Source organism: Amphiura filiformis, chromosome 13 (assembly GCF_039555335.1).
Source record: "Amphiura filiformis chromosome 13, Afil_fr2py, whole genome shotgun sequence".
NCBI classification, from domain to species: domain Eukaryota; kingdom Metazoa; phylum Echinodermata; class Ophiuroidea; order Amphilepidida; family Amphiuridae; genus Amphiura; species Amphiura filiformis.
In genome coordinates, this window is record NC_092640.1 from 2,902,167 (window position 1) to 2,916,194 (window position 14,028).

Here is a 14,028-nt window from a genome sequence, read left to right on the forward strand (position 1 = left end):
CATAAGGAAACAGAAGTAAAATAAACCCACTGGGTTAGCCAGGAAGAGTCAGAAGCATCAAGACACTGTCACCAAGAGGTGTGACTTCTCCAACCTATATGCCACCATATCTACATACTGTTAGGAAACAGATGATGAAGGCCTACATTAAAATGTTACGTCAGTTTGTAATTCCAAGTTTGACTCCCTCCCTCCCTCCCTCCCATCCAAAATCAGTGTTTACCAAAGCTTTTCAGTGCCAAGGTTTTTGGACTGCCAGGTCACGGTGAATGACTCAAGTAGCTTAATTTTAGCAACTCGTAAAAAGCCCCTGCAAGACCAGATATTTGAGTAGTTTTACCCTGCATTTAGCATACAAATCGCCCAACTGGGCGGAAGAGCACTTGAGTGAATAAACTTCCTACTGTCGGATCGATAAATTGTCACAATGCTTTGTTATTGTAATTCGGAACTTCAGAGACTCGAATCCCTTTACAACTCGGCTATGAAAATATTGAGGAAAACACATCAAAATGACTGCTGCAGCCTGACAACAGTCATTCTTAGGAAAATTTAAATGTTTTCTACAGTTGTACCTTATTTACAAGCCGTACTTTTCATTTTTTCTCTTTCAGGAAAGCATCGAGGCCTACACTTTCCTAGTATTCATGGTGTTCTGTTTAATAACCTCTGTCTTCATCTTCTTCTTCGTCCCGGAGACAAAAGGCAAAACATTTGATGAAGTGGTAGATTTATTCCGTGGCAAATCAAGAAGCAATTCGGGATATGAGATGGAAGATAAACAAAAGGTTTAACTCTTAACTCTCTCCACATGGGTGTCGACTGCAGACGACAAGTTTCAAATGTAACAATTCAAACATTTCATAATTGTATATTTTCATGACCATATTTGGAATCAGCATGAAAAATGCATTAGAATGAGTACAAACAAGCCTACTATTGGTTCAGTGGTTCTTGAGATAGCTCTTGATATTTTGAGAAAATATCTCGGACATTTGGACTTTTTATATTGAAGCGTAAGGCTAGCACGCAGAGCATTATGGTTATTCTGGCAACTTGATGTAGTTTACCTTGCGGTTGCCAACTTTTGTGTAACATGATGCAGGTCACAATCGGCCCAAAATTAATTAAGTTAATGAATGTATGGGCTAGTAAATTAAATACCTACAATCCGTCCCTTATGTTTTGCAGATTTCCTAATTAAACATACTGCTAACCTAACACGATCATGTCAGAAATTAATATTTTGTTCTGGGTCTGATTATTTAGACTACTGCTAATCGTCCAGGGTGTAACACACTTGACATCGTACAAGGCAAGGGCCAAACTTAAAAAGGACCTTGTAAAAGATTATAGTGTACCTGTGACCAATGCACTACACCATTTGGGTAGCGACACTCTGGGAGTGTGGTACTTGGATTATTTTTGATGGGAAATATAGCCAAAGGAAATATTTTCTTTGTTTGCTGTTGTTTTGGAAACGTTTTAATTGCTCATATCTTTGGTACTGGTTGTTCAATTTCCATGGAGTTTTCTGCAAAATCCAGCTACGTAAATGCTTTACTATCCTATAAAAAACTGAAAATTTAATATTTCTGAGTTCCGAATGATTTGGCTTGATAGCATCACATATAGTAACACATTGTTTGTTGCGACAAATGCTGGATTTTTGTTTCTTAAGTAGCTTAGTTTGATATTTGTCCCTCTTTCAGAATAAACAAAATTTTGCCAAAACCAAAAAAAAAAAACCATTCGCAGCTGAATTTGTTCCCAGAATTTGTCAAAACAAAACCATGGTTACCTGTGCACAAATGGTTTAGAAAATTACAATTATGACACAAAGTGATGACAACAGAACATTTTAACCCTGACGGGAGTACAATGTGAAATAATTATATTGAAGATGCACTGCCAAAGTTGTTACGTGTGTGTGCCATGTATAACTATAATATCTATATATATCTTGTATGCAGTTATATTATGCATAATGTCAATTATGAAGATTGAATACCTAGTCATGCAGTGTTGGCACCATGGGGTATTCCCCAAATTCCTCCCCCTTAGAATATATTGAAATTCCCCCTCCCCATATAGCCCCAAAAGAATTCCTGGTGCTACCAATGTGCACACTTTTGTAATATATATGATTGCCAAGTTATTTGGGGTTGATCCTTCATTTTAAGCTAACCCTAATTTCGTGTAAAACCACATGATAGGAATAGCCCTTCTTGAGTGCATATTAAAATGAATTACCTTTAATCTTGGTATATAGCACTTGTTTATATTAGTGGTGCTCTCTATTGTTCCTTGGGAGGCAAAAGGCAGAGCAATTCATTTCACAAAATATGCATACTTTAAGTATTTAATTATGCTGTTTGCTCCAGCAATCTGCCGATAGTCTGTAGCAAATTAGCCCCTCCCTATCCGCAAATCATGAGTTTCAAAGTTTATCGTGATACATTCAATTTGTTCTTTTTACAATGCAAAATCATGAGTTTTCATTAAAAATTGTCCGATTTAAAAGAAAATTCCAAATGTTTTCACCTGTTTGCAAGAGAGGGGTAAGATAATTTGCCTTCCAATTGGGCTATTACAGTTGAAATCCATACACCCCTTATGGATGGCATGACCCTAATCTCCAACACAAGGGATGTAGATTTCAAATGGAGTCACCCATTCATGTAACCACATTTGAAAGTTATACTCCGTGTGGAAGATTAAGGTTATATTTTCCGTGGAGGGGGTGTATGCATTTCAACTAGATAAAGCATAGCAAAGTACAATATATCGAGGTGCCACATCATCTACACAGTATTGTTATAATCAAATGCAGTAAACCTTTGACAAGCGCGTATACATCGCGTATTTACTGCGTTGGATGCACTTGTCTCTGACTGGCTGCTGAGGCAATCTGCTGTTGCTGAGAGGAAATTTATGAATGAACTGTGCGCCGTACGCGTTGTTAGCTCCGAATTTGCAACATCACGGTAGTCGCGCTCGTCAAAGGTTTGCTGCATTTGACTATAAATTACTTTTTTTATGTAGAAATGAAGTGCCACAGTAAGGCCTTGTTTGATTGACGTAACCCGACCAATCCTAACAGTAGGCCTGACCCTAGACTTTTTTTCTTTTTTAAATAAATAAATTTCAAAACAAGAATAAAAAAAAGTTCCAAGGCCTTCAAATGCAAACCTACCTACCTACCCTATTTTGTATGTTGCACCAATCAAACAATTTTTTAGGCCTAATATAGTCAAACTAATGAAAATATCAATACCAAAATATATTTTGTAATATACTAAAATATTGAAAATATGAATTATGAAGCTGGAAGATGGTGGATTTCATGTAATCTACACTTTATGATTGTGCCAAGTTTAAATATTTGAGTTTGATCTTGTATGTTTATTATATCCATGTAAATTAGAACCCACAGCAGCTGAAAGGAGTATGCCATCATGCATTGCAGTGTATCTCCATGCTCCATAGTAAATGTATACAAAATATAAACAAGAACCGCTTAAATACTGAAAGCTATTGATAGATTCACAATACTCTAGGGGTGTTATTTTTTCAAACAAAACCCTAAGCTCCCCTGATTTTAAGCAAGTAATTGAAAGTTGAAGTGTTTTTGTGTACATGCACATTTTCTATGGCACGTTCAGTTCTATTATGGTACAGCAAAGCATCATGGGATACTCCCTTCAGCTGCTGTGAGTAGAACCCCTGAAATTAGCCAAAGTTAAAATTAATTTATGCAATATAATAATTCATGGCATGAAGATTAACCCCATGAGAACTACCTGCCTATTGGTCAAAAAGTTTTCATTATCAATTGGACCAGTCAGCAACATTGTTAGATTAGTTTCATCATGCAAAAAAATAGGGTGAATTATTTGCAAAACTCCAAAATAATGTTCTGATTGGTGAAAAAATGAAAATATCATGTAATTGACCAATCAGTGACAATGTTAGATTGGCAGGTAGTGCTCAGGGGGTTAATACTTTGAGTATATATGATAAAATAAATGGCCACAGACGGCGCATATTGTATTTTGCGTCTGAAATCATCAAATACTGTTTGATGTCACAAATATTGAATATATCGTAACATTGAAGTGAAACTCACACTTTATGTATAATTAAGCAATGCTGTATTTTTTGTTATGTAAATATTTCATTTTCTTGTAAGCTTGAGATTTCATCTGTTCTGCTGCTTGCATTACAGGGTCAATCATGTGAAGTGATCAATCAAAATGGACTGGGTGTGATGGCTAATCTAGATGTAAGCTCAATAGGGTACTGCAGTTATTTTGTTGCCTGTATAAAGCTGAATACCTGATTCATATCAAGTTGTTGATATGGCCACTGGTGTGCCCCAGGGGATGTTCCTTGGGCCATTGTGGGTTAATCTACATGTAAGCTGATTGTGCTGCTGAATGTACTGTGCTTATGTAGAGCTGCAGCACTAAATGATACCAAATTGTTTTATGGCCGTCGGTGTGCCCCAGGGGATGTTCCTTGGGCCAATGTGGTCAGTGGCTCTTTTGTAAAGTGCAATGATCTTATGATACATTTAGGGCGATACAAAGCTGTAGCTTTTTAAACAAGATTTTGTCAACTTCTTATTCTGATCACTTCAGCTCCATTGTATATTTAAACACCATACATCCCCTATGGAAGACATGACCTTAATCTCCCACACAGGGGGTGTAGATATGAAATGGAGTCACTCATTCAATTAATCCCATTTGAAATTCACACTCCATGTGTGGAAGATTAAGTCATGTCTTCCATAGGGATTGTATGGATTTGACAGCAGAAGGAGCACTTCAATTTATTTTGGGGAGTTAACCCTCTCCCCGTGGGTGTCGGCTTCAGACAATGTCAGAATTGTACATAATCATGACCACATTTGAAATCAGCATGAAAAAATGCATTGTAATAAGTGCAAACAAGCCTAGTATTGATTCAGTGGTTCTTAATATTGTTCTTGACATTTTGTGAAAATAACTCAAAACTTATGACTTTATGTTGATAGGCTGGCTTTTAAAATTCATTCTTGCAACTTAAGTTTATTATACATGTATTCATTTTTTTTTTATTGAGGGAAGTTAGGAAACATCCCATGTATGCAGTTAGGAAACATCCCATGTATGCAGTCACTGTCACCTAATCAGCAGCAAGAATAATTAATTAATGGTCTTCCATATCATTTGTTGATCAATGACTCCCTTTTTTTAAAATACATATTTGGGAGAAACATCCATGCAACATCAGTATTTCTGCAACATTTGTAGCAAATCTTTCAACTCTGGTTAATAAAAATGACTGGCAAACATTTGCTATTTTTAACATAAAACCTCATGAAATTTATATGCAGATTTATATCCAATGCAAAACAAAAGCCCAATATTCTAACCCCAGGGATGTGTTGCACTAAACTTTTAACACATCGTAGGGTAAGTAACCCAATGTAAAGTCACAACTCTTACATACGATACGATGCATATCAATCATTAGTCTCCTGAAATGAAATCATGATACTGTAAAAGTAGACATTTTCGCGAGGTTTTTATTTTCGCGAGTGGACATAAAATCGCGAAAATAAAAACTCACGAAAATAACCTTTTGCATTAGGTTTCTATTGTATCAATATCAAAACCGTGAAATTTAATTCTCGCGCAATTGACAAAATCTTCAAAATCGCGAAAATATCTTTTCGCGAAAATATTGACTTTTACAGTAAATCTTAACTTACAATCGATTTTGAGTTTGAGACTGCAAGTTGTTGCAAATGTTAGTGAAACATACCACTAATTTTTTTCTAATGTTGTATATATAGTCACAAATCTACAGAAATTATGCAGTACGAAAGCATATATTTTTCTGATATATAGTCACAAATCCACAGAAACTATGCAGTATTAGGCATATATTTTTCCGACACAGAAGCCTGATATAAATGATATGACAAACTGACCACCGAGGGGAAACTAGAATTATATAGAAACTTTTTTCAGAAATAAGAGGGTATAAATCGTTTTTATATCCCATTTTTTGATTTGTTCCAATCACAAGTATTTGACAAAGTGTTGCCTATTTTTTCTGCAAATCCCGTTTTGTGAGTGGGTTTAATGTAAGGAATTAAGCATCATGAAACAAATGGGCTAGTCCAGTTGAAAACCACACACCACCTACGTTAGACATGACCTTAATCTCCCACAAAAGGAGTGCAGATTTCAAATTGGGTCACCCATTCATGTAACTTCATTTGAAATTTAAACCCCTGTGGGATATTAAGTATACGAGACATGATTTACCGACAAGTGACTCATTTCGGAATGCGATCATGAATTTTGAAGAAAAAAAAGTTTCCACAGGCTTCGTTGGGATTCGAACCAGCGATTCTAAACTTCCTTCGATTACGCGTCTAGCGCTTTACCACTCGGCCACCGTGGCAGTTGAGCGGATGAGTGTAACGATAAAAGATAAATCTCATAATGCCATCTTTAGCCTTTTGTTTACTAAAAAAAGACGCGTTTTGTAAAGATAGATTAGCCGTTTTATGCATAAATAGCACGGACGTTTGGGAAAGGTTTCAAACAAATAATAAAGACACTGATGTGATGATGAAATTGCGTAAGTCGGGAATTATCTGCGTCGCAATGTTTTGTTTTGGTTTTAGGAATTTGACCTTAAAATTTACGACTTCATGACATTATCATTCGAAATCAACAAAAGATATTTCAACACTATTATGTCCTCATTCTTTCTCTAGAATGTTTTGTACATGTATGTGAAATAGCTTTAACAATGGTTCGCTGCATAATGGTAACAATAGCCTTGACCTAAAAAAGGGCGAGAGGTACCATATTTACGGATTCAGGCTAAATTTAAAATTGATATAAAACGTTTGTTTATTGATCGATTACAAAAATTAATTTTTGTCGTATAAAGAAATTGTATCTGCCGTGAATTACACTACAGTTTTTATTCCTAGGGCTCTTTGACTTCTTCAAATATTTTTTTTAATGATAGAGTGAATCCCCTGGCCCTCTATAATTACGCACAAAAGATCGACCCCCCTTAAGGTCATGTCTTTCATAGGGAATGTATGGATTTCAACTGGAATAGTTCAATCGGACCTCCCACCTTTAAAATTTTTGTAACATAACTCTTAGTTACTAATCAATATACATTTTGTTAAACTGATTGAAATATATAAATTAAAATTACTCTAGTGTCTAAACTACTTTTATTGCTAAAATACTGTAAGAGTGGAAATTTTCGTGCTATATTTATTTTCGCGCTTCAAGCTGTTATCATGAAAATAACAACATGCGAATATATTCCTTGTGTATCGGTTCATAGAACGAAAAATTATAAGGAAACTTAGAATCGTGAAAAAAGGGAACAGTTAATATTTAGGAAAGCGCGAAAAATTAATCGTGTGAAAATTTCCACTTTTAGAGTACAATATATATTTGGAGTAAATCTGAATTTTACCTCAATTACCTCTGAATTATCAATGCAACTGAATGAGTTAATATTTGAAAATGTTTTGTAAAATAAATTTGTTCCTTTATTTCTACTAATCAAATTTTTAGTGTAAACTAATTGATATGCTCATGAATGCAATGTATTAGACAGAAAGTGTCTCACATATTGTTTCTTTTATTCAATTAAAAGAATTTTACACAGGTGCAAATTGTCTGGCAATATTTCACTATGGGCACTACTGGCCGAATTATTGGCATCTAAGAACTAATTTGATTGGTTACAAAGCCAATCAGAGATATGATATCTAAAAGCTCTATTTTGATTGGTTAATTACATGATACAATCATCTCACTAACCAATCAGGAGCTCTGTAAGAACAAAGGTAGTAGTGCCCATAAAATTGGTTCCCCTGAAATCATGCCTATTCCACATTCAGCAAGTTACTTGATTTGTTACTTGCTGGATGGGTTTGTGAGAATCAATTTTAATTCGGGGGTACTCAGTACAAATGACCATACGGGACGATGCCGCAAACATGGGTAGCATTTTCAGCCTTCTGGTATATCAATGACCCCTTTTTCAAAGCCTATTTTGGTATATGAATGGGTCCTTTTTCAAAATTTTCTCAATTTTTTCGGAAAACAGCCCAATTTTTTCCTTTTCTTGTCTAAATTTTCAAAATTTTCCCAAAATTTGTAAAAACTAAGACAATTTTGGGTAAATTCGGCCGAAAAATTTTGACTTTTGGTATATCAATGGGTCCAAATTTCTTGAAAAATTGGTATATTTATGGGTCTACTTCCAAAATCTCAATGCACGTCCCTACCAAAACCAAACTTGAGTACCCCCGTGTTTTAATTCACTGAAAAAGTTGACAATATTGCACCTGTTTTACATAAATATTCCTTTCAGTCAGATAATTTACAGATTATTGTGTTTTTAATGTAAATATGTAAAAAATGATAATGTATGTGTAACATCATACAAAAGTAGCCTAGTATATAATATGTGGCACTTGCAAGCAAAATGACCTATTTGGTGCTTCAATTTTTTTAGATTAGGCAAAAAAGCAAAATGTTCGGTAACCGGACAAATTCCGTCACCCAACTTACTATTCTGAATGCAAGAAAAATAATGTCTTTATTTTTCAATCAATTTATTAATGTCCAATTAACACAAATTGTTGGCAGTTTTGTGAACAAAAACGCAACCAACTCTTAGTTTTTCACCAAAAAGAAAAAAAGTTCCCAATTCCCATCCCAGTGTAAATAGTGACCAGTCCCTAAAAGTCAAATGTTGATCAAAATTCCAGCCCATTGAGCATTTTTAATGCACAGAAATATTTTTAAACATTTGAAAATTTCATTTTTCCCTCCATACATTGAGTAACACATTTTGCTTGCCTGTGCAGCATATTTATTTTGCCTGTATCATCGTAACTATAGTGTGAACAAAAAAAATATTGTAGCAGGTAGTGAGAAAATGTTATGTAATAAAGAAATGTACAGATAAAATTGCTTTTGTTTATTTTTTCCATTGTCTCATTCGGTAAATAAGTAGCAGCGCTTTAAGACTTATTCAGCGATCCTAGCCAAAGTGTAAAAACACAAAAATTAATCTTACGCCAAGGATAAATCATTACCCAGCAAACACAAAACATTGTCATACAAGGTTGTCAGAAAACGTTTAAATGTCAGGTTATCGTTAAAAAACATTTTTGAAAACCTACTGCAAATATTTTAACATAATTTTACTTGAAATGTGTTGTCAAAATATTTGGCAAAAAAGTTCGCAAAAAATAGTTTACAATAACATTTTGAAAATATTGTTGTAGCCTGTTTTTATACAAAACGTTTTAAAATGTTTTCATGACCTTTATATACCCCGACATTTAATGTTATTAAAACATTTTTACCTAAGCCAAAACCCAAAATATAACTTGTTTAAAATGTTTTTAAAACGTTTTTGTGTTTGCTGGGTAGGTATTTTTAAAATGAAAAACTTTGACAAAAATTGAGGAAAACTGTAGTATTGACGAAGTTGAAGATCTATTCAAATACATGTAGCTAATTTGTCCACTAGCAGGCTGTGTTGCACATTACGTGCCAAAATCTGAATTTGGTGATTTTTATGATCCTCCGGATGACCAAATCACTGAATAGGCCTGAATACAGTATACATCCCTATATTAATTTATTATATTCACTTATAAATAAATCCCAATAAAGTTTCAAAGTTTCCTATAATCCACATATTTGGCAAACATCATATAAATCCTTATTTCTTCAAATGAAAAAATAAATTGCTGTACTGTTTCAAGATGGGGAAATAACAGCCTATATCATAAAAAAACAGGGTTTTAACAATATTTTTATATCATCAAATTTACTTGCATTGTTAAGGGATCTAGAATGAGCGTTTATGGCGTTTCGACAGTATTTTTTGTGGGACATGAGAGCACCTCAGACGATCGAATTGCATTCTGAATCTGAAGCATGTTTTTCTGATATCAAATAATTTTCATTTTTGAAATTCACGATATAATACAAATTTTATGACAAATTATTAAAATTTGATATTTTTCAAATTTTGATATATAACAGTCCTCAAAATAAATTTTATAAATCTAATGATATATTCTTGTATGTAGCTGGGAGGAAAAGCCGACGATCAATTGACCTTTTATATTGAAGATATGGATTTTTTTTCCCAAAAAGACCTATTTTTTTGTGGTGTTTTGGGGAAAAAAATCCATATCTTCAATACGAAAGGTCAAAATTTTCAATTGATCGTTCGCTTTTCATCCCACCTACATACACTTTAAGGGGGTACTACACCCCTGGCCAATTTGGTGCCTATTTTTGCACTTTTCTTAAAAATTATAGAGCATTGATGACAAGTAAGATATGTATATTATAGGGGCAATGACTACAACTACTGCACTGGAAATGTTATTTCAGCACAGACAACAGTTGTGGAGTTACAGTCAAAAATGAGGGAAAACCAATATTTGATCAATAAATCAATAACTACTTGCCTTGAGTTGCTGAATTTTTAGTGCAATAGTTGTAGTCCTTGTCCCTATAATATACATATCTTACTTGTCACCAATGCGTTATAATTTTTGAGAAAAATGCAAATATAGGCACAAAATTGGCCAGGGGTGTAGTACCCCCTTAAGTATAAATCATCAGATTTATAAAGTTTACTTCAAGTACTGTTAAATATCAAAAATATCAATTTTTAATGATTTGCCATAAAATGTGTATTACATTGCTAATTTCAAAAATCAAAATTATTTGATATCAGAAGGACATTCTTCGTATTCAGAATGCAATTCGATATGTCTGATGTGTTCTAATGTCCCACAATAAATACTGTCCAAACGTTCATACCCCTTCCTTTAAGGAAATACAGCGATTTACCCAAATGTATGACACTGGTTTGTCTATGGATGATTAACTGTTTACACGCAATACACTTAGGGATGAAATCAAAACTTGACCGGCGGTTGAACCGCATTCCATTGTTTAGAACAATAGAAACCGGCTCCAACCGGACAGAACTGCCCGAAACCGGCAGTCAACCACCAGTCGAGTTTTGATTTCATCCCTTACTTATAATACACAACTGAAATGACACTAAGAAATCACTAATATATGACTGGCTATTCTAGTTAAAATCCATACACCCCCTATGGAAGACATTACCTTAATCTCCCACACAGGGAGTGTAGATTTCAAATGGAGTCACCCATTCAAGTAACCCCATTTGAAATTCACACTCCATGTGGGAGATTAAGGTCATGTCTTGTGAACTTTACACATGCCCACATTGCGATATTCCTCGGTTCAAAAGGCGAAATATTTATCTTTTCAAAATACCCTCAAAACAACAACTGAAGTGTAGTTTAAGCCTATACCTCCACTGATAATGATGCCAATTTTCCCATGCCAGGCCTGCATTTCTCCATAAAAAAAAGAATTTTGGGCGACGATTGAAAATCCAATTTCACTCCTATTATGCCATAAATTATTTTTCACACACTTCCCACATATTAAAAATATATTATCTGTACATACAACTTCAGTATATGACAAAGTTTAAAGGCCCATATAAAAATAACAGATGTGGAAATAGGAGTATGAACTGACCAGTAGATACCAGTTGTAGTCCAACTAATTCATGGCATATTAGATGGCCTAGGGGAATGTTGGCCCATATTTGCAAGACTATCCTTGCCTTCAAGGTGAAACAAACCTACTCATGTTACCCTCTGGCCATGGGCTGGCCTGGCGTCAGATCTTACCCAGGGAAAGATGACATTCCAATATTGGCCTTTAAATACTGGAGATATCATATTTCAAAGCTTCACATACATTGGGCTATTCCACTTGAAATCCATACACCCCTATGGAAGACATAATTATGAGCCCTGGGGGAGGGTAAAATTGGGGGTACAAGAAATTTTGGCAAGTCAAGGGGGGGGGGCAAGCAATTTTGGCACACATTTATGGAGCACCACTTAAATAAACCCTCTAAAAAGGCTTCAGTATGGAAATGCTTAAATATGTACATTTTCCTGCTTGTTATGCTTGCGATATATCTAGACAATTTAAGGTTTGCAAACTGGGATCCTAAAAATTTGGCATGTGCAAGGGGGCAAATTTGCTGACAGGCCAAGAGGGGGGCAGGCATTTCTTTGACATGCCATTTGGAAATTTACCCTTCCCCCAGCATGGTTTATAAGTATTGCACAACCACTAGTATTAATAAACCAGAGGGTGTATGGATTTCAACTGGAATTCAACCAGTGGGGGCGGGGGGCAGCAATCCCCGGACACAAAAAAATCTGTGAAGAGCAAAAAAAATTGGGAAGGGGGAAGGAGAGAAAAGAGGAAGAAAAAATTGGAAGGAGAAGAAAAAGGGAAAAAAGAGTGAAGAAGAGAAAGGGAAAGAAGAAAAAAGAAAAAAGAGTGAAGAAAAAAGGAAGGGGGAACAGAAAAGGGGAAGTGGGAAGATAACAGGGAAAGAAAGAGGGAAGAAGATCTATACTACTTTCATTGTGAAATTTGTACTCTGAAACACTGATTTTTTAGCTTCTAATATGCCAAAAACCAGCAGCTTCGGGGGCGGAATCCGCCTGGGAATCCGCCTCCTTGACCCCCGCCGTGGCAAACCCTGGACCCCACCAGGGGGGCCTAAGACGGGCCCCTGGACCCCACCCATTTATCGCTTCGCGGGCAAGCCGCTCGCATCCCGCACATAAATACTACAACTTTTCGTCACAAATTGGGAAATTTTTACATCTTGCCCTCAACCCCCCGGAAGGTCAGGTCTGGTTACGCCCCTGGGAATAGCCCCTTCAATATAAAACCTAATTTGAGGAGCCTGCTTGAAACCAAAGGTAACCATTATTACAAGAAAATTAATGTCATTTTTTTTCCCGCTTTATGCACATTTGTCCATAACACATCTTTTGGTTATCAAGTGAAGCAAAATATAACTATTAACAGTCTGCCAAGTAGGACCTGTTTTTTTCTTAGTCTACTCATCAGACTCTATTAATCTGTAATAGTACATAAAAGACAATCATGAAAGTCCATTGACCACCCTTAGGCCAAAACAAATTGTTTGCTTGTCCATAGATCACTTTCAGAAGTTGGGTCAGTTGGGAAAAGTTTTTTTTTTGTCCTTGTATCTTTTTTTTTTTTTTTTTTCAAATACCGGTACCAAAAGTATAATGTGAAGTATACTGCGCCAAGAAAGTATCCTTACATGTACATTTGGAAAAATAATCACAATTTCAAAACTGAACCATATTGGAATAAATTTGTTTCTTTAATGGATGCACTATCTAATCCGGCACATGCATTATGACACCCCATTGAAGCCAATGCGACTTCAAGGAGTAAAGTTGCAAGCATTTGATTAGAAGCAGGTCCAGTTTTAAAAGTGACAAACTGGCCTATTTAAAACTTCACAGACTAGACATCTGGTTTGAGAGTGGTGAATGGCTAATGTATGCGTGCCTTTAATTTAAAACAAAAGGAACAAAAGAAAACTGAAACAAAAGAACTGACAAATAAAATGAAAGTTATGAAAAGTACAGAGAAGTAAAACTGAAATAAAAACTGCTTTAAATAAAGCTTCATTGAAGAAACTGTGTTGTCTCTTTGTTACGCTTGTTGGAATCTTTTTGCGACTTGTATAGGCTAGTTTGTCACTTTTAAAACGGGACCATCGTCTATTCAATTGCTTGTAACTTTACTTCTTGAGGTCACATTTGATTCAATGTTGGGTCATAATGTGCAGGATTAGATAGTGCATCTATTAGAAAAACAAATTCATTCTGATATGGTTCAGTTTTGAAATTGTGATTATTTATCCAAGTGTAAGGATACTTTTTGGGCGCAGTATACTTGTTTGTATGTAAAACACTCACTGACCACAGAATTTACACCAAAGACAAATTCAAGATAAACCCTACTTTATTTGGCATGTACATGGCAGACAAAAGACACG

The 14,028-nt window shown here is 35.2% G+C and overlaps 2 protein-coding genes across 3 annotated transcripts in view; one reads left to right on the plus strand and one right to left on the minus strand.

The window, feature by feature from the left end:
• The window catches only part of LOC140167888 (solute carrier family 2, facilitated glucose transporter member 5-like), a 64,211-nt gene extending 59,284 nt beyond the window's left edge, over positions 1-4,927 (plus strand). For both annotated transcript variants that reach the window (XM_072191175.1, XM_072191174.1), the window contains one exon: positions 615-4,927. In XM_072191175.1, coding sequence (XP_072047276.1) covers positions 615-794 — 180 coding nt within the window. In that variant the 3' untranslated portion in view covers positions 795-4,927. The remainder of the gene's footprint in view (positions 1-614) is intronic.
• The window catches only part of LOC140167889 (solute carrier family 2, facilitated glucose transporter member 3-like), a 100,398-nt gene that overhangs the window by 3,570 nt on the left and 82,800 nt on the right, over positions 1-14,028 (minus strand). The gene's annotated exons all lie outside the window — the stretch shown is intronic.